Source organism: Anastrepha obliqua, chromosome 2 (assembly GCF_027943255.1).
Source record: "Anastrepha obliqua isolate idAnaObli1 chromosome 2, idAnaObli1_1.0, whole genome shotgun sequence".
In the NCBI taxonomy this organism is placed as follows: Eukaryota; Metazoa; Arthropoda; class Insecta; order Diptera; family Tephritidae; genus Anastrepha; species Anastrepha obliqua.
The window spans coordinates 44,712,665-44,740,096 of NC_072893.1; the positions used below are offsets into that span (position 1 = coordinate 44,712,665).

Here is a 27,432-nt window from a genome sequence, read left to right on the forward strand (position 1 = left end):
TAAATGTGCTCCAATGTCCTTTGAAAGATTGCCTCCAGAAGCCAACTTCCTTTAACCTGATTGCACTTTGAGCAGCGAGGCAAGTTCTACATGCTCTGGTGATGCCATATGATATTACCTTATTCGAGAGCATTTCCAATAATCACTTCTACCAAAAGAGCCTTCACTTCTTCGCTGAAGAAGTATATCAAATGTGATATCAACGGATGACTTCTTGTTTCATGGCAATTCGGCTACTTTCCTGGAATATCTACCATTTTCAGTTTTTGTTTATACTCTTGTAAGACTCGGCACAGTCTATTTTTGAAGGTTTTAGTGAGATGAAATATTGTATTTTAAAGGAAAAATAAAAAAAAATTGAAGTCGGCTAAAACCACTCTGCCAGTTTGATACAAACAAAAGATTACGAGAATTGACCCTACGAGAGATCAGCGCAAAATAATTGACGCTAAAACACTTACGACGTATGCAAAAGACAGACCAAGAGCAAGATGGATTAACAAACTGGAGAATGATATGAAGAAACTAAAACAAAACAACTGGAAGACAATCAAAGAGCGGGTCACATGGAGACATTTTGATCATCAGTCAAAGCTGACACAGAACTGATCCTGATGACTTTCGATATGACTATAAAAAGTGCTGGAGGGCCTATTACAGGTTTTCTTTTTGATTGTATTGTAATTCCTATGCTGGAATTGCGTAGGGTGTATGTATGTTGCAAATGCTACACTTTGCCATAAAATCTCCAGGGCGCTACGTGCCACCATCGCATAACATATTGCAGGAATATTTTTTTTATTTTTATGATGTACGACTTAGTATGTAGAAAAAGCGCTCCAAAATATGGTTCATTAAATTCGTACCTGCATAGGATACGTGGATCCCATTCGAATGATGTTATATTCAAAACCTTAAATGTCTCAATTGTACTTCACATTAAATAATAAAACGTTAAAATTTCCTCAAAAAATATTAATTTTTTGCTTCTTTAAAAGAAATCACGTCGCGCTTAATGAAAAACCCTTTACCATGTATAGGTATTTACATATATGTATGTCCGCCCTTGTTCGTGGTTACCAGCCAGCCCTCTAAGTGTAAATATTTAAAAACACTTTGTCGTAACGTTTGCTTGCTCACTGCCTTAAATCTGATGCATGAGGCATGCAACATGTGCATCATGTGCCGTAGTGACATTTTCTTTCCTACAACAAAGGACGACCGCCTTGATTCAATTGCGTTCACTGGCTATGCAATGCATGCGTGTGTATGTATGTATGTACATATGTATGCATTTAATAGAGTGGTTGTGGGTATGTGGCAAATGCTAAGCAGATAATACACTGAGTCAGTCAGTGTATGGCGGTTGATTCGCTTAGCCGCCGCAATGGTTCACTCCACTTCGTTTCTTTTCGACTTAGTCGGTACAACGCAAACGCTTTGGGAAGTTGCGAGCAGAGTGCAGCTAATAAAATATGCTAAGTTTACACATTTTCTTAGTGTGTCATAAGAAATTTATAGCAGTGAATATTTGTGTGCGCACATGCGTGTGTGTGTATGCGTCCATAAGCCAGATGAAAGTAAGTCATACATCAAGCAAGTCAGTAGATAAAAAACAAAAAAAAAAGAAAGAGCAAGAATCTAGCGAGCAAACATGATGAGTTAGAAGTTCAAAGAGGAGAAAAGGTGACGTTGAGAGAATGGAGAGAATAGTAAGAGCGGTAGGTTAATTGAGAATATGTATGTATGTATGTATACATAGAGTAGTGTGGAGAAGTAGTCAGCTGCGACAAGAAATTAAGCCCGAGTCTTCTTATGTTGGTTGGCAAATATAATCGCACAGTCACACTCATTTACATTTGCACTGCAGTTAATTTTCTTGGCATGTTGTTGTTGCGTCGCTGATATAGGCATTTTGCGTTTACTTAGGAAAGTAATTACTTTTAAGCTACTCAAAGATTATAGCGATCAGCTCTTAGATTACATACAACTGGAGCAGCGGAGGGAGATGCAGGAGATTGCAATATTCATAGGCAGGCGGAAAAAAAAAAGAAATTATGAAAATTTAGTGTGCAACGCGTTGACGATGGCAGTAAAAAATGAGACTTTTAAAATTTCATGGGCCACGCATATTCGTTTTTTTCATGTTATGTTGGTAGACATGAGCGCAGCCATGGTGAAAAGATTTTTAGATGTGTGACAAGGATGATAGACTTACAGAGTGGGGAAAAACTTCGGCTGCAACGTCACAGGGGATTTGGTAGTCGAATTCTCCATGATCATTTCACATGTATTCAGACACTCGGCCAATCAGTTGTCGTTCAAGGCGAATTGAGTACTGATGGTGGCGCCTTCACAAAACAGGTACTTTATTTTTCGCAATTTTGACAAGTCTGACGTCAGGCCTTATGAGAATACAAAATAAACAAGAAAAGGAGAAATTACATGTTTAGTGAAAATTCAGTGAATGGCTTGGTTATATTTTAATTTATTAGATTTAAACTAAACATACTAATGAAAACGAATTGCCGCGTGTTAAATTGTGAAAGCACAAATGAATATAAAGCCGTAAAATGTAGTTTTTTTGTGTTTTTTATGCAGAAGACACCGTAACAAGCAAATGTTCATATAAATTCTTCAGTTTCATTGTTTCTATTGTTTTCGCCTACTTCCTCTTCACAAACAAGTAATTACCACCCTTCCTTCTGTTTGTATATTCATGGGCTCTGACGACACATAGAATTCGGATGGCGCAACCACGCATTCTATCATCCTTGGCCGTTGTTCATATAGCAACGAAGCAGTAAGAACGTAGACTGCGTTGATTTTTTTTCTTATATCACTAACACTCGCCCGATCAGTCGTTAATTAGACAGCAATAAAGTGACATTTATCACAAACAGAGTGTTAGTTTTTTCATAAATAAGCCGCTTTGTGACCCCAGTTACGTCAGCCCCTCAGCTGATTCTATCAAATTTGCTAAGAGCCGGACAACGGCCTCTTATTGACCACACCTTCTCAATTCTTTTCACCATAGATGTGTGACCAAGACCAGACGGTGAAACGGCTCTCAGCGAATTCGAAAGAATCAGCTGATTGCTGAAGAATGCAAGAATAAGAAGAAATCACACAAACAACACACGAATAAATTGCAGAAATGTGACATCGAACACACAGTCATTCTGTCAAATTTACTGAGAGCAAAAGAGTGGCACCACGAACGTCACCACCTGATTATTCTCTCCCTCGTAGTGGCAGCCGAAGTTACTCTCACAATTTTGTTTTTTATCACAAGTGATGTCCATCCCTGGTAATCTGTCAACCTTGGTTCACAATATATGTTGAAATTATTAGCAATTTTGTGTTTTTAGTTTGTTTTGGCAAACTTTTCTAAAATTAGAACAAGCTCTTGAATGATGTCAAAAGCGATTCAGATTTACTCAAAAAGGCCACAACTGAAAACGAAACATGGACGTATGGTTGTGCCATCGAAATCGGAGGCAATCATCTCAGCAGAAGCGTCCGGAAGAGCCAAGGCCGAGAAAAACACCTAAAATTTGGTCAAATGTAAAGGTTTTGCCCACTATTTTCTTTAACTACAGTGGAGTAGTGCATCGAGGTTTCTTGCCATTCGGTTGTACGATCAATAAAGAATATTACGAATAATAAAGTTATGAAATAAATACCCGGAATTGTGGAACATCCAATAATGGATATTGCACCACGATAATGCGCCTGCTTACGTGTTATTGTTTAACCGTAATCTTTTGCCAAAAAAAAACACTGCAAACTAATCTCAGGAACTATTTTGCCGGGACTTGCCTCCCTGCTATTTTCTCTTCTTCTGGAAATACCTATTCAAAGACGAAGATTTGCCACAGTTAGGGATATGAAGACCGCATTGCTTGAAGAGCTCAAGGCCATACCATAAAACGCATATTAGGAGTGTTCTCCGAGGATTGCAAAACGCGCTAGCACAGGCGTATGTACTATATTTGGTTGAAGGAGCTGAAATAGATATCGATGAATAAAAATATATTTGAAAAAATATAGAAAAATTAAGTCACATGCATTTTTGTTTGACAGCTGTCATGTGGGAATATCGAGTTTTTGTCATAGAGATTCACAGAGAAGCGCCAGGCCTAGAAGTTTTCAAAATTCACTGATGAAACGCTGTGAGCTTTTGCGGAAAATGCTATCAAACCACGCCGTGGTAGTGTAAATTGTTCTCCAAGACCGTGGGATTTCACGTTGGATTTATTTCTTTGGGGAGTTTTTAAGGAAAAGTGTAAAGGGTGGCCAAACAGCAATCATAGTTTTTTCAACAGTTTTTCCAATACTTAACAGCAGTCAAAGTTACAAAGTTATAAAGACATCCAGCTAAGTATTCATCCAAAGTATTCAGTAAGGTTTCTTATTTCATCACACATCGTGTGGCAATTATTAAATGGGAAGGTAGTTAAACAGTGCCTGTTTTGCTTCAAGTCGATCGGCAAAATTAACGAACTAATGAGTATTTCAGCGTCCGCTGCCCTAGGCCGGGATTCCACAGCTGTGAGTTTTTCTGAAGCTTGCTGTTTTTGAAGATCGTGCAAGCCATAACCCAAAACTTATTGAACTAAACTTATTGGGATTTGGCACGATGGCAAAATATTATCGAAAATTTCTTCCAAATGACAAACGAATAACCATGTAACGGGCAACTATCGGATATTGTTCTGTATATAAGGATATTTTACATATACCAATAGCCCACTTTTAACTAATTATAAGGAATCAGGTAAGGTGGCGCAAAATTAATCATCCTATCAAAAGATGTATAATTTTGACAAATTTCAAAGGTCAAAATTAAGATTTCCATCACTCAAAATGAAGTTTTGTTATTTAGTAAAAAAATTATTCAAAAACAAAATTGGATGATTAATTGTGCGCCACCACGTACTATCCTACCTCTTTAACAAAAGGAGTGGTTTGGAGCTGAGCGAGTTTTGCAATATCGTACACTGGGGATTTTTGTACAGAGATGCGGAAAAAAGTATACATCCCAAAAAATATTTACATTTTTACTACTAACGAAGTTGTATATATTTGTGTATGAAAAGAACATGTTTAAAAACTATTTTTAAAAAAAATTTAAAAAAACAATGTTTTTTTAAATTCATAAATTTTAATTTTTTTTTTATAAATATAAGCCAGCAAATATTTACGCACAGGATACATGTAAGTTCATAATTCTGAATTACCCTCAAAATGTCAAAACAAAATTAAAAGTGTTTCGTTATCATTATGCACACACTAGAAAGCGTTTAGTTATTATCATTGCCAAAAAATAATCAGTGGCGCCTGGTGGCACCTGCAATTGATTAAAACTGAAAGAGACGCTATTAAGCAACACGTTGATACTAGTTTCTGACCGTAGGTAAATGTAGCTCATCTTGCAGATCCAAGAATATGAAGGAATATGATTTTTTTTTTTCGTAAAATTAATTATAAATAGATAATCAAATGCTTCACAGCCTTTGTTCTTCCGGCTAAAATATATAAAAATATCGTACCCTAAATGAAAAATAAAAAATTGGAAGTCGGCTCAAGCAAAAGGAAAAAAAAACCACCTTGGGCTTTGAAGTTTTTTCTTAGTCAGTTCAATACTATAAAAAAATTATACTTTTGACATATCTATAAAAAACCACTGTAAGTCGGAGTTTAGTAATTCTTTTTGATTTTATTGTTGGTTCTATTCTGGAATTTAGAAATACCATTAAACATTGCGTAGGTGGTATGTTGCAAATTTGACTTTCTTCCGCTAAATCCCCAGTGTGCATCGTCGGGGAACGGTAACTACACTCGGTAGAGTAGCCACTCTCTCTAGCTATTTCAACTTAATCTGACAAACCCTTCTGGGTCTATTCTCTTTTTTGGCTATAAAATACCGCAAGTTTCAAATAAAGTCCGTCCATTATATAAATTTCAAAATGTGCAGTCTTAATGCCACACCGTTCATAGTAAAAAGTTCATGGAATATATTCAGAAAATACAAAATACAAATCTATTCCTCAAAAGGGGTATTATCGCTTTCGCAGTACTCCCCATCAACTGCAACACACTTATGTCAGCGTTTGATCCAGCTCTTGAAGCATTTCTGGAACTCTATTTTCGGTATAGCCGTCTTCGATTTTTCCATTACTTCCTACGCGTTTCTCGTAGTGGTTTTTTGACGCGATCATGCAGTAAAAATGGCAGGGAGTCACATCAGGTGAATTCGGTGGCGGTTGGATGGAACGTTTCGTTCTTGGTCAAAAATTCACGGATAATGATGGAACTGTGCGACACTGTACAATACCTCAGTCCATGGAAGCCGTGAGCACCGCTTTCTTTTTTGACTGAAAACGACGCGGTTCTTTTGGACTTGATTCGTTCGGAGCTCTCCACTCACTCACCTGGATTGTGTGCTGTACTCAAAAGCCACGCCTCGTCTCCAGTAATGATGCGTTTGACGAATGTTGGGTCGGATCCAGCCTTGGAAATTATAGGGTCCGGCACTCGAAGTGTAACCAACTTCAGACCGCTCGCGCATTTGACGCACGGGCATTAGTTGGCTAAATAATAGTCCAGAGTATTGGTTATAAGGCTTGACTTACAAGATCAAAAAGATCTCACACACCAAAGTAGCAACACTCTCCGAACATTGAGTTTTTTGGCGAGAAAATTTTTCAAATTGAGCAACTCGGAAACTCCCAAAACGATAGGAAGAGAGAGAATTTGAGTCATCGATTGGCCACCATGAAACAGCACCCAGCACAGGTAATGGTTTGGGCCGCCATAGCCGCTGTAACCGCAGATGGGCGCTCTCCAATCGTTTTCATCGAGCCTGACGTCAAGGTAAATGGGAAATATTATCGGGAAAGTATTCTGGAGGTTACTTTTAAGCTGGGGGCAAACAAACATTAAGTTGGCAGACGTTTCAACAGGACTAGACACCATCTCACAAAGCTCGAGTGAACTAAGAATGGCTAAAAAGAACGATACAAACTTCATAACGCCCACACAATGGCTCTCAAATTCACCAGACGCGAATCCGATAGATTATTCTCTTTGTGCCATTTTGGAGAGGATGATTCGAACCAAAAGACTCACCATTCTCGAGACGCTGAAAAAAGCCATTGTCTGCGAGTGAGCTAAAATACCTGCAAGGTGACATTTGGGTAGCTTGAGATTCGTTTCTGGACCGTCGCAAGGCCATAGTCAAGGCAAAAGGTGATCATATCGAGCAAAAGTAAACTGATTCTTTATTTTGTATTATTTTCACACATTTTTTACTTTGAATTGAATAAAATTAATTTTCCTAACTAAATGTATGGTCTTTTTAATTGATTACACTTCGAGTGCTGTAACCTGCATGTCTTTGTCAATATCAACATAGTCCTGTTATTGCATACAATTCAGGTGCTTTGGAAGCAACTTTGCAGCAACACGGCGAAGACCCAAATCATTAACTACAATGCCCTGAACGGATCCTTACGCAATGCTCAAGTCCACTGCCAACTCTCTGATGGGTAATTTGCTGTTTTTGGCCAACTATTTTTCATTTTATTGATGTTTTCATCAGCTTTTGATGTAAGGGTACACACGAAATTCGAGAGCTGAGATTGTACTAACTTCAGGAGATCCCTCGAGCGCCTCCAATCCACTCGTGGCCAAAAAGGTCTCGCGACCTTATAAGTTTGTGTACTTGCCCAGCGCTCGCTGAGTTGAGTTGCCTACCTCCCTGATTGCCGCGTGGCTGTCGGAGTATCTATCAACCTCTATGACGCTCACAGAACTGCTTCCTCAATTGAGGCTACTTCTCCTCGGAATACACTGTAGTGGTTAGTCTGATGTTGCAAAATACTCCTCTGCCAACTCTTCCATCCAGTTTTGAGCCATCCGTGAACCTAGTCTCTGCCTTCAAATACTGCACGTCATCCACTCTTTTCCTGAAGGAATGTAAGTGGAGAATATTTGCCTCGGACTAAACAGAGGTGCGCATTGATCAGTCGCTAAAAGGATTAGTTCAAAGTTCCTAAGGATACTTGAGTGTCCGTAATTGAAATCAAACTGGTAGCCTGAGCCTATCAGTCTGAATGCGGCACGTGTAGTCGCAGCTTTGTCTGCAATGTCTACAGGTGCCACATTTAGCATTCCATTAAGCGCTAGAGTAAGACGGGCCAAGTTGGTATTTCGGAGAGTCCGCATGCTCCACTTCTGTAATATAGCGCACACATCAAGAGCTTCTCGTCCATCGTTCAACTGTCGATTATGAAACTTCGTGTAATCGTATCCTCATATCCATTACGACCTATTTAATATACTTCATTTGCTCCAAGAACACCGTGTAACATGGTTCTTCACTGTGTTTCGTTTAACAAAGAAAATTCTTATGCCGAATTGCCACCATTTTATACTTATTCCTACAAAATACGCCATCTTCTGATGATGACGTTGCTTCAACTCTCACTGCCTTTGTTTTTATAGTTGTATCTTTATGCTGCTGGCGATTTTGCATCGCTTAAATGTCCTCATTATCGCGTTAGCGTTAACGATGGCAATGACTGCAATGGTTTCCTTGGCTATATTCCTCTTCCAACACAACCCAAGTCCTTCACCCATAGTTATGCTGTACACCGTGCTCTTCTTCTTCTTCATCTTCTCCATCTTCAATTGTATGCTGTTCTCATCCGCGTCACGCATAGCTTGCGGCATTGAATGAAAGTTGAAAGTTGATGCCACCAACCCGGCTTGATGGCACTTTACGTCAGTAAGGCAGGGCAAAAGCCATCTTTAACGGCACTTGCTGCATGCAGCTGGGTGAAAATGCGTGAAATGAGTATGTGATGTAAGCGTTGGTTGGCGACGCTATGCAACTCGCTTTTGCATAATTTGCGCAATTTTGCATAAAGCATGAATACAAAGTGCACATCACTAGCAAGCAGCCACCAGCAGCAACGTCACTGTTTTTTTTTTTTTTTTTTGCTTTCTTCATTTCAAGCAACAACAGCAGCCTCGTTTTAACGCCAACGGCAGACGCAGTGCAGTGAGGTTATAGTAGTAGTGGCATCACATAATGAAGGAGTATCGGCCATTTGTCACACGCTCATCTACACACAAATACCCACTCAGACTTTGCATTCTTAATCCTTGCACTCAGTCTCCACTGCTTGTGGCTGGCTGGCTGGCTGGTTGGTCACACGTGCCCCTCCTCCTCCTCTTGTGGCGGTCCGTTCCTTTCGTTCGCTGGTCCGACACTTACGTTCTAGCCCTTCGCTTCTATTTGTACGCTAAGTAGTGGCCAGTGGTTGGCTGGCGAATGCAAGTGGTTTCATTAGAGTCCATGGCTATGAAAACTGTTGATGTTGGCTAGTTGAATAGGGTTTTATTCGCTATTTACTAAACAGTGGAGTGAGCGTAGAACTATTTTGATTGCCCTCATATTATTTTCAATAAGCATCATCTTTGATATTCTATCATTACACCGCAGAAAAGTAGGCGATACTGTACTTCACTATGACCGATGAACGAATATTTTTTCAGAGCAGCACTGTGCGATGGAGCACCGCGAGTAGTCTTAGAGATAAATAAGCCTTTTAAGCTGGTGCTTTTATGCTTGAATTTTTGTTATATGACACGTGAGCTTCGGAATAAAAATTATAAATTGAAGGCTGCTGTGCTGAAGAAGGACAAATATAGCAAAAAATGTAGGAGATCGTACATCCGATTCGAGTAGCGAATAGTATCCGGACCAGGTTGCAAGAAAATGACGTTCAACGTGAAGATGAGGGAAAAGTTTAGTTAGCATTTTTCTATCGGTATGAGAAAAGTGTTGCTCAGAGCTGCTCGAAGGTCTGCTTTAGCATGAATTAAAGCGGAAAAAAGTTCATGATTGAGCTGATAATTGTCTTCTTTATGCCCAAAAGTAGGCTTCTCAATAGAATCACATTCCTCGATCGCGTCATCCTCAGGCCTCTTTTGTGCGAGTGACTTCGGTTAGTATCTTGAGAAATCGCCTAAAGATCACTTATATATACACTTATATATTAGGTGCTCAACTAAGTTCTCGCTGTTTTTTTATGAAAATACAACTTTATTCTGACAAAAAAGGTTACAAGTGAATCATTGAAAGTATTGCCGATCGCTGGCTACTACTTTTTCCCATCTTTCTGGTAGATCTCGTGCACCGTCGCGGTAAAACTGTTCATCTTTTGAGGCCATCCACGGACCAAATGCTGGTCAGTTAGACCATGTGCCAAAGATCGGCACAGGTGATAATCGGACGCCGCAATACCTGGAGAATATGGCGGGTGAGGTAGGATTTCCCATTTCAGTGTTTCCAGGTAGGTTTTAACGGGTTTGGCAATGTGAGGCCGAGCATTTTCATGCTGCAGAATCACTTTTTCATGCCTCTCCGCGTATTGCGGCCGCTTCTCGCGCGGTGCTCGGCTCAGTCGCATCAATTGAAGTCGATACCGATCCCCAGTGATGGTTTCGCTTGGTTTTAACAGTTCATAATAAATAACACCAACTTGGTCCCACCAAATACATAGCATAACCTTCGCAGAGTGAATATTCGGCCGAGGCGACGACGTAGAAGCATGACCGGGCAGTCCCCATGACTTTCTTTTCCTTGGATTGCTGTAATGAATCTATTTTTCATCACCCGTCACGATGCGATGAAGAAAACCCTTCCTTTTTTGCCGCTGGAGCAGTTGTTCACAGGCGAAAAAACGACGTTCAACATCCCTGGGTTTTAACTTTTAAAGAACCCAAGTGCCCTGTTTCTGAATCATTCCAAAAGCATGCAATCGCTTGGAAATGTATTGGCGGGTAACTCCTAATACTGAAGTAAGCTCTTCTTGCGTTTGGCACGGATCCTCATTGAGCAATGCCTCCAATTCAGCGTCTTCGAAGGTTTTTGGCCTTCCTTCACGCGGACGGTCGTCAACATTAAAACCACCGTCTTTGAAGCGACGGCACCAATCTCGGCACGTTGTTTCACTTAAAGCAGCATCTCCATAAACTGTTTGTAGCTCTCAATGCGCTTCAGCCGGCGTTTTTTTCGAATGAAAGAGAAGCTTGGTTTGTGACGTTTAGGTTATGTTAGAATCGACTAGCACACACTGATGGCGGCATCTATTGACAAACAGCGAGAACTTAGTTGCGCACCTAATACATGGATATTTATATAAGGTGGCGCAAAATTAATTATCCATTGCTGTATTGAATGACTTTTTTACTAAAAAAAATGATTTTGAGTGATGCAGATTTTTATTTAGACCTTTATGCGCTCCTTTGCTTGTATGTTTGTATACTGCAGCTGTCTGGTTCACAAGTTTAAATGTGATTGACATACGACGCCATTTGCAAAAATTATAAATATCCGATAGGGTGATTAATTTTGCGCCACTTTGTATAAATAGCGCTACTCCCTTCATTGCGTATTTGGTTCATTTGTTTCGCAATAAAAAAGTCACTCACTTCGGCTTCGAACTATGCACAAGTTTAAAAAGATCTCTCTCGAATCATTGAGCGATGCAAACACAGAAAAAAGTCAAATAAACTATTAAAATTTTAATAAACAAGAAATATGTTTTCTTTTGGGATTTCAGTATCCTCGCATTGTAAAATGAGGAAAATGAGGATTAGGGAGGCAGCTGCGTATACTGACAGGTTGGTAGAAAATTATTGAAAGTAAATATAAATATAGTAACTTCTAATTTTTAATTGAAATTAGTTTTTATTCAATATAAGCTCCCTGAATTTCAATACACTTATTCAAGTGATCTTCCACTAATTTCATACCATTTCTGTAAAGAATTTTCGAAAGCTCCTAAAAATACTGTCTCGTGGGCATAATAGCTGCTTCATTCGGCAAGAAACGCTTTTCAGGAAGGAATTCTTTCAAGTTTCTGAAGAGTTAGCACTTCCTGAGATCCAAAGCTACTGAGTACAGTAGGTGTTCAAGCAATTCGTGCTTCAATTCCGCTTTTTTTAGTTGTTTGAACGCTTCAAGTTTTGGAATGGCTAACGAATACTGCACTAACCTTCCAGCTTATGGGTGAAAACTTGCAGTTCAAGCCGCACATAAATGCCGGATGCCTATTTTGTGGAGTGGCCAGTGGTGGGTTTAATCTAATGTGAAAATGCGACGAATATTTAGTCGCCTTTAGACGCCATTTACCGTCACTTCAGCAGCCTCCTCAAAAAGTGTTTGGAGAAAGAGTTCTAACTGAGTCCAAGTAAGTATACGCATATATGTTTCACAATTGTAACGCTTTTTAGGCTGAATTAACATCTTTGGTTTGGAAAAAAACGGGAAATGAAAGCCAGCATATTACGCTGGCTCTAACATTGGCTAATGCTCTACTAAGGCATTGCAGTGTAGTGGAATCTCCTTGCGATTAAGGACATTAAGGAAGTTGACAAGATTCAAAGGCTGGTATCTGTTCTTATATCCTGCGCAGTGTGAACCCCGCCATCGTTATATGCGACACCATACTGTGTTCCGGTAGGACTGCAGTCGAAACACGCCGCCAGTAGCGCGGCAATAAGACTGGCGGCAATAAAACTTTAAAGAACTGGTCAGACAAGTAGTTACTGTCACAGAAAAGTCCTAACAGAAAATTAGGGGCTTCCCAGACTAGTGGACTATGCAGTCCCACCTACACTTGCCATTACAGCATTCACGACCCTCCTACTCTCAAGGGAAGAGCGGCAACGGGACGATGTAAGACAGGGCGAGTCCATTTATGTATATGCAGATGGTTCAAAACTCGAGTGCAGGGTGAGCGAAGGCGTATATTCCATTTGGGGGTCTCCTTTAGTTTTCAAGTCCCCGACTATTGTAGTGTCTTTCATTTCTGAACTGATGACAAAATTAACGCCGTGACACTCGTACAGATACGAAATGATATCTACTGTTCCTTCACAAACCAATCGACAACTCCTAAGGTAGTTATGAAATGTTGCATATCACGAGATGGCTGAGTCATTGCGTAACATGGGTTCCCGGGCATTACGACATAGAGGGAAATTGAAGCGAGACTCGACACGAGAATATTGGAAATGATATTGGCATACCCCTACAAATATGTAAGCTACTTATTTTTGAGAAAACCGAAAGAAAGGTGCCCGACGAACCCCCCTGGAGAATTTCTCGATAATTGTGTTCAACTCTCAATGCTAAACGCAAGCCAAAATAAGCATAGTCGTAGATGTCTTATAGATAGACAAGCTCAGTGGCTAGGTGTGCTGGCACGAAGAAGAGGAAGATACGATTTCGCACCCTTTGTGCCACTGTTCTGCTATATCCAGACGAAGGTTCACGCCTTTAGGTTGATAATGTTATAATGAAGATGTCAGTACTATGGAGATCGGGGACTGTATACAACTTTTGAAAATTCACATTGGTTTTAGGGAGATCAGAAAAGTTCTCCATGCGGCATTGCAATAGGTTATGTGCCTCCGTGTGCCTTATAGTGGTTAACCCCTACAACCTAACCGAATCTAACCTAACCTAACTTAACATCTTTGGAACGAAAATTCTCGCGCAACTGAACAATCTATGATAGATCAGGTTGCGTTGGCGTGCTTGACTTGCAGTTACGTACCTATATACCGCTTCTGTCCATAACGATACAATATGGAGTTCATGGGTTATGCGTTTTGAAATAAACCAGTCGCATGGTGCTTGTTTTTAATGCGAATTTAAGGAGACATTTTCAACCCATTGCTGAGATGTCTTTCAATCCGTCAAACTGGGATGATCCCAAATATTTGAAGCGTGTTTTGAATAAAGCAGGATATCCGCAATGGAGGTTCTCCACAGTTTCTCTTGAGCCCTGCTTCCTACATTTACTGCATTACTGGCTGTCCGAAATTCCTATCTTATAAGCATACGCGGCTACTGGGCTATGTCCCGTCAGCAGGCCTATCATATGTAGTTTAGCATCTTTTTGTGTTAAATATATATATATATATATATATATATACATATAATTGGCGCTTACACCCTTTTTGAAAGTTTGGCCGATCTCCTACTCTTATTTGTAGTGAGCATCTTGATGTTGTTTAACAAGTGGAGGGACCTACAGTTTCAAGCCGATTCCGAACGGTAGATATTTTTTTTATGAGGAGCTGTTTCATGGCAGAAATATACTCGGAGCTTTACCATTGCCTGCTGAGAGGCGACCGCTTTTAGAAAAAAACGTGTTTCTTCATTTAGGTGTTTCACGGAGACTCGAACCCACGTTTCTTCGAATTCCGAATGTGTTAGTGATAGCATAAATGAAGTACGACTGTGATCGTCTTGTTTAGACATTATTTTTGCATTGCTTCAAGTGGGCTGTATCATCTTGTCCTGAATTTTCTGATCATGTTCGTATTGGTATTAACAAGATCCGAAGATAAAGAAACCTCCATTTTCGTTATGGCCTGGAGTCCAATAGAAATGTGGTTTACAATTCACTGCCAACTTTTTACGACCTCCTCGCTCTGAAGAACGTTTATGTAAGTAATATGGGTTGCTTTAATAGCTGGCTGACTATCTATGTAAAAGTTAACCTTTGAGTTGGACTCATTAGTCATACAGGCTAGGTCTGCTGCTTTTCCAATTACGGAAACCTCAGCCTGGAATACACTGCAGTAGTCTGGAATCCTATACGACTTCCTTAGATCGGGTGTAACACTGGACAGTATATCCCAGCGTCTGGAATATCCGCCCACTAATCATTTTATAACCGTCCGTATAAAAGTTAAGTGTATTGCGTGTGGAGCTAAAGTCCTTACGCCCCCCTTCTATTTCGATAGCGATCTTGAACCCTTTTTCCCCCTTAAAAACGGGGACCATATGGTCCATATTCACTATATTGTTCTGGTTTATTGAGTTATGTCCATAGATCCAGTATGAGAGTTCGTTTAGGGCTTTTAGTCTTCCTGCTGATTTCGTTGCACGGTTTTCTGAAAATATATCTATGGGTGGTAAGTCAAGTATGTATTGGATGCACTGTTAGTACCGCTATGGTATTTCTCATATCTTATCGCCTAAGATTCAATAGCGATTTTGTGCGGCCAAGATTCCATTCTGGAAAAGTTTGCCTGCTTATTTGGCAAAACGGTGATTGCCTTCAACGGGCATTAGCAGCATTGCTAGAGTGTCTACCCATTAATAATTTGCAAGTACCTAAGGGAATCGGTAGTAGAACATTATTTGGGTAAATATTTCGTGTCAGACCTTTCCTTGCAAGCTTATCTGCTTTGCAAATACCTTCCATATTTCTATGGTCTGGCACCCAGATCAGGTATATTTTAGAATATCGCGATATTTCGGATAATAATTTGCGACGTTTAACTACGGTTTTTGACAAGTTTTACTGGCTCTAACGATTTCAGAGCTGCGTGACTATCTGAGTAGATATTTATGTCCCTGATTAGGGGTCTTTTAACTAACTTTTGTCTGATAGACACTACAGTGATTAGGCAAACGAAAGAATGAACTGATGCCCAGCCTTTCAGAGTAAACTGCCCTACCTACCGTTTCATCAAGCTTAGATCCGTTAGCAAATATACTGACTCTATTTTCGTCATCTTAGTACTATATTAGGGTAACACGCATAATAAAAAACAAAAAAAGAGCTTAATTGCCTCGATTTTTAAAGGAATATTAGAATGGCAAAAACTTTCTGAGCTAAAGGCACCACTGTTCAACAAATGCAAGCCAATTTTCGGCTACTATGTATTTACGCTATTTACCACTTTGCTGCACTTCAGCGGAATACCATAACCTTCCTATGCAAACCGTTAAATGGATGTATATGTATGTTTGTATGTTTAAGAGTGCATTTGTCTGAAGTGAGAGCCACTTATTACTGATAAATTATTGCTGCGTTGATTTATGCGCAACTTTTCGCTGTCTGTGGTCGTAGATTAATCTCTTTGCCTTGCAGTGACATTTGATAGTTGAGGGATGAATGTCAGTTGGTCTTTTAGTGGTTTAAGTGTGTTATACTAAATATTTGCCATTTGGAAGTGTCGATACTGTAAAAAAAATAAGAATAATGCTAAAGGGTGAGTTTTGCTTCGCGAAGAATTTGTTTAAAAAGCAACCCTGCAGCTCACATGTTTTTCATATCCTAACAGGTGTGCCGTTACTTGGTTACCACTAACCAAAACAATGCACGAAATAGCCGCAATTTTCATTATACTTCAGTAATGAATTGGCTGTTCTAAAAAAATTGATAAAAAAGTAGACATTTTTTAAATTGAAGTTATTACTGACATATATTTAAAACGACAAAGAGAATATGGTAATTATAATTTCATTAAAATGCATTCATTTCGTTGTTAAATTTAAACTAATTATCAAATTTTTACTCACCCAGATTTTGTCGCGCGGTAAAACTGATTCAGCTAATTCGCGCCAGGCAGCCAGTGCCTCACTCGCCAAGCGCTTACCCAACTCTTTGGAGGATTTCATTTTGAACCGTGACTACACCGGTGCGAGGGCATTTCTTGAGGTATTATTTAAAACTGCATTTGTTTCAGAAAAGAAAAATATTTTCGTAAAAACTGTATTAGAGGATAAGGGCAACGAAAAAGTAGTTTTGCTTAAGCGAAATTAAGATTTTTTGCGGACTAACATAGATGATGAGATGTTGAAGGATTTCCTTCTTATATATAAAACACTGTGCAGAATTATTAGGGTTTTAAGGCACTTGCTTATGGACGGTTGAAAGTATAGAGTTATCTAATGACCACCACGACCACGCTTAGAGGACAATATTCTTTCATGAAATTTTTCATAACCGAATTGCAAAGTGGCTGTCCTACGTCCTCGATAGCCTCACGAGTTCCATTTTTGAAGTCTTGAATCGACCCAGGGCTGTTAGGGTAGACCTTGTCTTTCACTTGGCCCTAAAGAAACAAGTCCCAAGGTGTTAAATCACAAGATCTCGGTGGCCAATTGTGATCACCTCTTCGAGAGATAACACGGTCCGGAAACTTTTCCGTACAAGATCAATGGTTTCGTTGCTTGTGTAGCACGTAGCGCCATCTTGTGGAAAATAAAAGTTGCCCAAATCAATACCATCCAATTCCGGCCATAAAAAATCGTTAATCATCTCTCGAAAACGATAACACCTGTTATTGGAAAACCCTTTACTAAGTGTTTTGTTTTTGTTTTTTGTTTGTAAGGAGGTTGAAACCAAAATGTCAGAAAAATTTTAAAAGTCCCAACTGTCACTGCCCTGTTATATCCAGATGAAGATTCACCACTTTAGGTAGACATTTTGGAATGTATATTAGATCTCAGTATAATGGAGATCAGGAGACTTCCATAATTTTTGAAAAATTCCGTTGGTTTTAAGAAGATCAAGGCAAATTTTTCATGGAGTATCACGATGCACCCTTTTTGTTTTCTATGGCCCCACTAACCCTATACCCTTTCACCTCCTAGACTGATTTCGATCCTGGAATCGCTTTACCATTTCTTTAAAGTGGAGCCGCGTTGATGCCTATTGACACAACAACATCCTGCGTACTGGAGTGGAACCTAGAGGGCGTTAGGTTAGGTTAATTGGTTGCCCTTGCGAGGGGCCCACTTGGACAAAAATTTAAAATTTGTTCGTTGTGATAGCATACAGGGGGAGCGGAGGGAAACAGGGGAGGAGGAGGAACAAGAAAGAATCCAGGGCTTGGATTAGAGGATTTGAGGATGGTGACCAACAGTGGCGATTAACGTACGTGTTAACTACTTCACGCTACTGATGAATTTCCAGAAAGCTTCTGCAGAAAGGACTTGAAGCAATCTCAAGCCTCGCCGCATGGCTCCCTAACGGACGGTGTCCGGTGAGGATACCTACCAAATTCGAAAGCTGTGGCTTTGTTCTCTCGAGCTCGCCCGATTTACCCGCGGCCAGAAGGATCCCGCGGCTCTGCACGTTTGCGCATTAGCCCAGCGCTCGCTGAAATGACGCGAGGCCCATATTTCCAGGAGCAGACCACAGGTTCTTAATTGATTTCCAATCCTCTCATATTGCGATAAAGCCGTCTCAAGGGTCCCTGACTAGCCAATTTAGGCCCAGTAGTTTCCCTCTATGTCGCTGTGACCAGGAACCCAAATGAGCCTAATATCGAAGTATTCCGATGCAATCTAGAGGGAAGTCAGGCATTACCCGACTAATTCTGCAACCCCCGTATCGACCGGATCTGGCTCCCTGCGACTTTTCTTGTTCCCTAACTTGAAGAAATGGCTCGCGGGGGAAAAAATTTAGTTTAAACGAGGAAGTCATCGCCGAGACAGAGGCGTATTTTGGAGAGTTCGATTGATCCTATTTTTAGGAGGGGTTAAAAAATGGCCCGAGCGTTGGGAGAAGTGTATTTTTCTAAAAGAGGACTATGATGAAAAATCAAAATTTTGAAAAAATGTGATCTTCATTTCTAACGAGGGGACTTATTGAACTCCCCTCGTATAAGTATAGTCCGACATAGCAGTGTATTTCGACAGAGAACTGTATTTGTTTGTACCGTTACTACGGTAGCTCCTTATTTTTACTTCTACACATTTTCTTTTATTATAATCCTTTAACTGATAGGTTTATCCGACCTTCTTATCGAGAAGCCATTTTGTAACAGATCTTCAATAATTTTAGCTCGTTGTTTTGTCATGTAAATTTGCATATTTCTCTATTTGAGATGCCATAAAAAAGGCACCGTTTAGAAATTAGTCATTACTGACATCTATGCTTCACTTTTGAAAGACCCTCTGCATGTTGAAATTAAAGTGAGCAAGTAAGCAGTTTTTTTGAATTTTTTTCAACTAATAAATATATTTTTTTAATAAATATAATTTTAAATAAATAATGGATTTTTAAAAAATCTGCGCTCGATTTCTATTTTCGCCCTTGAAAATGTTCGGTTCCGCCTTGAAAATCGATGTTCGTTTGCTTCACATAGACTTTACAGCAAAAAAAGTCCAATTGAGCTTCGCACGCAGTTTGGTTAGCAGGGCAATAAAGAGCAACATGTTTACTGGCATTCTGTGGGAAACTACGTCAGAAGCGTTTCGTTAGAGCAGACCAAGGCGAATCTATTAAAGGTGTTATCGGTAAATCAGCTGATTTGTTTTTTTTTTCTTTCGCCGTGTCCATGTGGCTGTCAGTTCAGAATGAAACAAGGCGAATTAATTTTTTGTTTTCTACTTCGCCAATACTTTGCCTTGACAATCAAACGTACAAAACATTGTTGTTGGTCTAGTGCCACCACCTTTAATGAGCAGACTTTATGCTAATGGCAAATATGAAAATATTTGAATATTCATTTTATATTCGTGGGCATCCTCCCGGGGCATTGCCTGCGGGGTACACAAGCCGTGAGACTCGGAATTACTTCGAGTCCTTTTTGCGTCAGCAGTATGGAGGATGAGGTGGAATCATCTCAGCAGCTGCTCCTTAGCTGCCCAGCTCTCGCGGGATTAAGATTTCAGCATCTTGGTGCTCACTTCTTTTGTGCGCCTGCTGATATAGCAGGTCTTGATAACAAAAATCTGATGAACTTCGTCAACAGCATAAAGAGGTTAACACAACCGCAGACTAGTCACCGTTCACAGTCCACAAACACTGAACCCTCCCCACCCCTTTCCCCTTTGTCCTACTGTCCTTTTCCTTCAACTCTTTTCCCCTCTTGCAATGGTATCACAAAGGATGAACCAAACTTCTTTCGTCCAAGTGGGCAACCATCACTACCTAACCTAACCCAACCATTCTATAGATAAAAGTTAGTCTTCAACTTGAAGTAAGTAGTTTTTGGTGCTATGACGTTTTTCACTTTTTTTCTTGGAACATTTTGCTAGTTTTCTGGCCTTTTAACGAACATTTCTAGCGACATTTTTTCAGTTGCTTCACCTCATTCGAATACAAAAATAGTTGTCTTTTTAATCTACGACTATTTTCCCTCAGTTTTCCAACGAAGATGAAGACGACGAGCAGCGTTTGGTAACCGAGCAGTGGATAGCCTTCTGCAGTTTCCATTTGGGTGACTATCAACAGGCGTTGCAACAATACAAAATCATTCGTGACGCTGAACCTGCCACAGATGACATAGCGCTCAATATCGCCGTTTGCATGTTTTATTTGGGAATGTATGAGGATGCGCATCGATTGATGGAACAGACACCGAATACGCCGTTAAAGCTGCGTTTACTCTTTCATCTGGCGCAGAAGTTGGGCAATGATGCGCAGGTGACACAGCTGCAAGATTCGTTGCAGGAAGATGTGGAAGATCAGTTGAGTCTCGCTTCAATGCATTACTTGCGCGCACACTACCAAGATGCCATTGATATATACAAACGTTTGTTGTTGGATAATAAGTATGTACATAATGGATGTCTGGATGATGTAAGAACATACCAATTTCGCTTTACCTTTCTAGAGACTATTTGGCCATCAATGTCTACTTGGCACTTTGCTTTTACAAGTTGGACTACTATGACATGTCGCAGGAGGTGTTGGACGTTTACTTGGCCAAACACAAGGATAGCACCATTGCCACAAATCTGAAAGCTTGCAACCGTTTCAGGTTATTTAATGGACGTGTTGCCGAACAGGAGATACAGAATATTGCAGATAATGGCACCTTTGGCGCAGATTTGATACGACACAACTTGGTAGTATTTCGCAATGGCGAGGGCGCAATGCAAACTTTTCCATCACTATTGAATATCGTGCCAGAAGCGCGTCTCAATTTGGCTATTTACCATCTGAAGAATGGCAATGTTCAGGAGGCACATGCGTTGATTAAAGGAATGCAGCCCACTGTGCCGCACGAATACATACTGAAGGGTGTTGTGCATGCCGCGCTGGGCCAACAGATTGGTTCGGTGAGTTGTTCATACATTACTTTGTACATAGATCATTTAGAAATGTCTGTTCGCATCTCGTTTCTTTGCCATAGAAGGAGCACATAAAAACGGCTCAGCAGAATTTACATTTGGTTGGCAGTTCCGCTACGGAATGTGATACTATACCCGGGCGCCAAAGTATGGCCTCGGCTTTCTTTCTCTACGCACAGTTCGAAGAGGTCTTGGTTTATATGAATTCCATAAGAAGCTACTTTGTGAACGATGACACATTCAACTATAATTATGCGCAAGCCAAATGCGCCACCGGCTACTACAAGGAAGCCGAGGAGCTGCTCATGCAAATTACGGATGTGGATATTAAGAATCATCATGCCTACTGTATGATTGTAGCAAAATGCCATATACATGCGGGACGTCCTGGATTGGTACGTAGAATTATTGTTTTGAAATCTAGTTTTGAGTGCTCATCTTCTTGATTGGCGCGAGTTCAACAAAACGCGAGAGTTATGAGTTCCTCGTTGTAGCAGTTTATCAAGGTACGTCGGGGGTGATAAAGTCACCGGTCGCCATTATCAATCTCATCAAACTATAGACCCAAGAAACATTTTGAAGAGGGCGGATCCAAAATGAGAGGGATGTTAGATGAATGGGTGTAAAGGGGTACATTAATAGGTGTGGCATGAGTACGATAGGTAGGAGTTTAGCCTGTTGCAATTTCCTGAGCGTGTCACAGGAGACAGCTGAAGCCCGTTAACTGCAATAGGTGGTGGCTGGATTTGGAAAGCATGAGCTCAAGAAGTTGGTGAACGGCTCGTGATGAATGCAGGCTGTCTAGAAACAGAGGATGGCGACCGGGTTGGTGCGTGACTACCGGGAGGGTATAGGTTCGGGTGTCCGTGCATGACACAGCAAAATTATAGAAAACGTTTTTTCTTACAGCGGTCGTCCCTCAATAGGCAATGGCAAACCTCCGAGTGTATTTCTGCTATGAAAAAGCTCCACATAAAACCGTTTCCCGTTCGGAGTCGGCTTAAAATTGTAAGTGACTTCATTTTGTGGAATACCATAAAGATGCACGCCAAAAATAAGACGGGAGCTCGGCCAAATACCTAACAGAAGTGTACGCGCAAATTATTTATTTATTTTTTTTTTATACAGAGGATTCAGTGGATGTCAGGTTAGATAAGATTAGATTTTTGGGGGTTGGACAAGTCCAATCGCTCAGTCAGGAAACCATTGTACTACACCCGGATAAATTTCAGTAGAAAGAATAGAAATAGGAAAGATAAAATGTGTGCGGTAAGACGGAAAAGTTAATTTCCACAAATTTCTTGCATTCATTGATGAATCTTAAGAGATCCGGAAAAGAAAGAGTATGTATGACCTATATTATCCTTACTCAGTATGTAAATCGCAACCCAATATCCTAAGTCTGATTCTGGAAAACGCCGGACAGCTACAGAGAAAATGCTCTGCAGTGTCGTCATCCTCAAGACAGGAGAGACATATCGGGCTGTCGACGACCCACATGGCAGCCATATGTTGACCACAGGCGTTGAGCCCTGTGATTACACCCACCAGTAGTACTCTTAGGTTCTCTCTGCTGAGTTTTAGGAGAAAGGTCGCTGTTTTCCTGTTTGGTTCTTTCACAAAACACTTGGCTACTCTGCACGAGTTCAACCCACACCATCGTCCTCTATGGGTAGACCTCGTGAAGTCGTCAATCCATAGTTGAATCGATGCAGAATTTACACCTAGAAAGGGTTCATGGCCTAGTGGCATACTTGCAGAGCCTTCGCTAGCCAGTTTATCAGCCAATTCGTTCCCTGTGATGCCACAATGTCCAGACACTCAAATAAGACTAACTTTGTTGTGTTTTGCAACACTGTTCGCTTTTGTCTTGCATTCACCGACTAATTTCGAAGAGCAGCGTGGGTTAAGAAGGACTTTGTGCAGCTTGACTGCCACTACAAATTCCAATACTTCTGCCCCACCCCTTTTGCTCAATTATCCAGTGTGCCACGTTCAAGATGGCATAGACTTCCGTAAAGAATACCGTGGCGATTTGTCCTGCGGCATAGGAGTACTTAGTGTCTTCGTCTAAGTACCATTCAGATTCGCTACCATTAATCCCTATCTGGGATCAAAACATCACACTTCCTACCGAAGCTAACGAAAGGCACCCGATTGTCCACTAGTATCGAAGCAGTGTGCATCGCTCTGACAACTGGTGATATATCTGACAGTGGCCAGTGCTTTCTTCATTTCCCCAGACTCCGTTTCACTTGAGTCTGTACGCCGCCTTCATCGCTTCCTTTCGTATTTGAAGATCTAGAGGTTGCCACTTCAGAATGGTATCACCAGATGTCGTACTCATAGCATCTGTGATACCCAAGCACACACTTCTCTGTAGTCTGTTTAGGGGGTTTACTCTGGAATTATGCCGTGTTAAGACCTAGGTCTTCACAGTAAGGTCAAAGGGATGCTTCTGCTGTGCCTAGGAGGTGGATTAGTCTCAATAAGTTTCTGCCGAGATGGTAACTGCGGCGATGCTTGCTGAGCATACCATCTTCATCAAAAAGTTCCCGGAATATATTCAGGAAATTTACAATATACGTTTATTCCTCACAAGTGATATTATCGCTTTCAAAGAACTCCCCATCAGCTGCAACGCACTTATGCCAGCATTTGATCCAGCTCTCGAAACATTTCGGTATAGCTTTCAGAGTCGTCTTCGATTTTTCTATTACTTCCTTTCGGCACGTTCCCCTTAGTGTTTTTTGACGTGATCATACAGAAAGTAGTCGCGGGGAGCCACATCAGGTGAACCCGATGGCTGTTGGATGGTATTCGTTTCGTTCTTGGTTAAAACTTCACGGATAATGATTGAACTGTGCGACGCTGCATTGCCATGATGCAGAATCCACTAGTTGTTTTCACACAAATCCTATCTTTTTTGGTGAAGTGTTTCATGAACGTCTCATACGTTCCAAATAATTCGTGGTGTACAATACCGTAGACGCCGGTTTTCTTTAGAGTATTTTTTGTCTAGAAATCGCATTTTAACCATCAATCACTCATCGTATTCGCCTGATGTGGCTCCCAGTGACCTTTAATTATTCGGAAAATTGCATTTGGCCATAAGAGGAAAACTTTTTGCGTCCGTAGAGGCCATCCAAAAGGCTTTTACCGACGTACCGAAGGACATTCCAGTCAATGACCTGAAACACTCTTTCGAAAAGTTTTTAGATCACGCGAAATAGTGTATCGAGGCCAGATGGGACTTTTTTGAATAAATAAACTCGAAGTTATCAGAACAAAGCTCCTGTCGTTTCAATTTTAGTTCAGTCTTGTTTATTTTGGGCTTCACCTTATAGGCAACACCTGTTGGTGCTGCTGAAAGCGACTTTAGAATCAACAAAGAGATGTACTGTATGCATTTTTAGTTTCTCAGGTATTTCCAAGACTTTTTGTATTTTGAATACCTGCTCGAAAGTTGATTTACTAAGTTTGAAGCCCAACTGATAACGTCAATCTGTTCATTAACGGTGGGCAACAGTATTTTATATAAAAGACTGGATAGTATCTATTATGCGATACTGAGAATACTAATTTCGAGATAGTAAGCGCTGATTGCAAGATCACTTTTTAAGGATTGGGAAGAGCACACTTAAATATTGTCTCAATCACTAATCGAAATTACGTATACGAGCTCATATATTTTCTTACCAGCTCCTTGGCGTTATTTTTGTCTATTTCAAATATTCAAGTAAAAATATATTTTAAAAGTGAAAACAAAACACAATATTTATTTTTCCATTATTTTATAGGCCTGGAATGTTTTCACCACACGCGATACAAACTCTGAAGCCTTTTTATTACTCCAACTTATAGCTAATGAGTGCTACAAATGTGAAGAATTTTGGGTAGCCGCAAAGGCGTTCGATATGTTGGAAAAGTAAGCTGACAAGAAAATTGAAATGAATTCCGTATTTAATATCGCACTTCCTTACATTCTCCTCTCCGTCTACAGACTCGATCCAAGCCCTGAAAATTGGGAAGGCAAACGTGGTGCGTGCGCTGGCGTGATCTACGCCTTGGCTTCGAAAGCCGATAAGGGATGCCCACCGAATGGCGTTTCAGATGTGATTGGCTTGCTGCGTGATTCTTCAAATCCACAGGCAGATATGATGGTAAAAGTTATACGCAAACATATAAATAGTTTGAAATGAATAAAATAAGACTTCTACATATTGAGAAGAAAATTAAAAAAAAATCATACTAAAATTTGGATTTATTATTGTACATTCTTGGATAATTTAAATGCTTAAGAAGTACAAGGAAGTATAATTTTTACTAGAATCTTCGTAAAACTTATCTTCTCATAAAATATATTTTCGTCTCCGGCACTGTCTGTTATTTATGATATGGTTTCTCCTAGTAACGAGGGCGCGGCCGTTCGTTCGAGCGAATTTTTTACTCTGCCGCTGGGAGACTAATAAATTAGATTAGATTAGATTAGTTCGAGGTTTGCGCTTCGACCTCATGATCTTTTTTACCATCTACTCTAATATGAAAAATCTTGATGATATTTTTGGGGTACAGATTGGATCAGCTGATTCTCCGATCTAAATTACTAACTTTCCCAATATTTTTTACTTTCCTTGTTTTTTCCCTTCTTTTGCTATGGTGTAACAACGTCCCAGCGCTCTTTTAAATGGCAAAGTGTATCCCTTTGCGATATTCATCCGAACCAATCCCTATTGAAAGACAACACGTAAGACAAGATGATGAAGGGGCAGATAAATAATGTGAAAGACTTGAAGGCTTATTAATCCGCCATCGAGAACGTTGGTTTGAATCTCGGGGAAAGACCAAAATGAAGCAAAAATAGTGTATTTCTGCCATGAAAAAGCTCCTCATAAAACATATCTGCCGTTCGGAGTCGGCTTGAAACTGTAGGTCCTCCATTTGTAAAATAACATCAAGACGCACACCACAAATAGGAGTAGGAACTCGGCCAAACATCCAAAAAGGGTATATATTACGCCGGGTCGATTTGTGGGGAGGCAAAAAAATCGGCCATTGCTCTGTCAAAATCATATTCTAGGGATCAAAATAAGAAACTTTGCCGAAGGAACCACACCTCTAAAACGAATTCTGATGTCCCCCAATTTGGGTCGAATTTTTTAGTTTCTTTCTTATAATTCACTTAAATTAATTTTTTCATTTACATATGTTCTGACTAAATAAATTTCTTAGAAAAAAATAGATATTATTATAAATAAATAAAAATAAAGAAAAAACATAGTCATTTAGCTGATTTTTTCATGTTAAGGCCAAAAATGGTGATATTTTGAAATTGGGGGACATCAGAATTCGTTTTAGAGGTATGGTTCCTTCGGCAAAGTTTCTTATTTTGATCCCTAGAATACGATTTTCACAGAGCAATGAGCGATTTTTAAATCGACCCGCCCTAGTATATATATAATATATATATAATATAAAGTAGAGCATTAATGGACAAATACCAACATGTCGACTGCAATTACATAATATGCGTCATGTCCATGCTGAGAGACTCCCGTGATAAGTATATCACTAAAAGGCATGAAAATCAAAAGTTTTACTTTACCAGTTCTATGTACGTAGGTACATCAAATCCCTCTACGAGAACTCCGAACTGACAGTGCTTCACAAAGGCGATATCAGCGATACATTCACTACCTACACATGCGTAAGACAAGGTTGTCCCCTGTCGGCCCTTCTCTTCGCCATCGTCCTTGACGACGTCATGAGGTAACTGACCCTGCACAAAAAGGGATCGTATGGAGTTTCAGCAGGCATCTTGAGGACCTGGACTTCGCCGATGACATTTGCCTCCTCTCTCACAAACTCTCTGACATGCAAGCGAAGGTGAACAAACTAGTCGCGCTGGCATGCTCTGGAGGTCAACATCGCCAAGATGAGAGTTAACCACAATAACGCAAGGCAGATATTGGTTGACGGATGCCCGGTGGAATTCGTCGACAAATTCTGCTCCCTCGGCTGCATCATCACGGCAGATGGTGGAGCAGATGAAGATGTCAACTGCAGCCTAAACAAAGCAAGGGCGGCATTTGGGCGAATGCATACAGTATGGGGGAGTTTGCAAATATCCGGGCACTCAAATTGGGAATATTCGGCTCATGCGTGAAGTCCATATTGTTGTACGGAAGCAAAAAATGGCTGGTCTCTAACAACATCACACAGAGGCTACAATCTTTCATCATCAAATCCCTCCGCATCATCTGCAGAATATTCTGGCCAAACACCATCAGTAACGACGCACTGTGGAGATTAACGAACGAGAAACCCGTCCTGAAGGCAAATCATATGCAGAAAGTGGCGATGGATAGGGCACACATTGAAAAAATCACCAGGCAGAATCACGAGAATGGCACTGGACTGGATCCCGCGGTCGGCCAAAAAACGCTTGGAGAAGGTCGATGCTGCGCGAACTAGCAGATGCTGACATCTCATGGGACGGTGAGAAAACAGCAGCACGG

At 40.4% G+C, this 27,432-nt stretch overlaps 1 protein-coding gene across 1 annotated transcript; it reads left to right on the forward strand.

Moving 5' to 3' along the window:
* Positions 1-16,246: 16,246 nt before the first annotated feature.
* Positions 16,247-25,116, forward strand: LOC129238481 (intraflagellar transport protein 56). Its single transcript, XM_054873510.1, has 7 exons — positions 16,247-16,334; positions 16,410-16,544; positions 19,983-20,392; positions 20,455-20,902; positions 20,977-21,309; positions 24,715-24,842; positions 24,918-25,116. The coding sequence occupies exons 1-7, from the start codon at positions 16,332-16,334 to the stop codon at positions 25,114-25,116; spliced, it is 1,656 nt and encodes a 551-aa protein (XP_054729485.1). The 5' UTR covers positions 16,247-16,331.
* Positions 25,117-27,432: the final 2,316 nt, after the last annotated feature.

Coding starts and splice junctions, on each gene's coding strand:
- LOC129238481 (XM_054873510.1), top strand. Junction 20,903..20,976: donor TGGGCCAACAGATTGGTTCG/GTGAGTTGTTCA, acceptor TCTTTGCCATAG/AAGGAGCACATAAAAACGGC. Junction 21,310..24,714: donor ATGCGGGACGTCCTGGATTG/GTACGTAGAATT, acceptor ATTATTTTATAG/GCCTGGAATGTTTTCACCAC.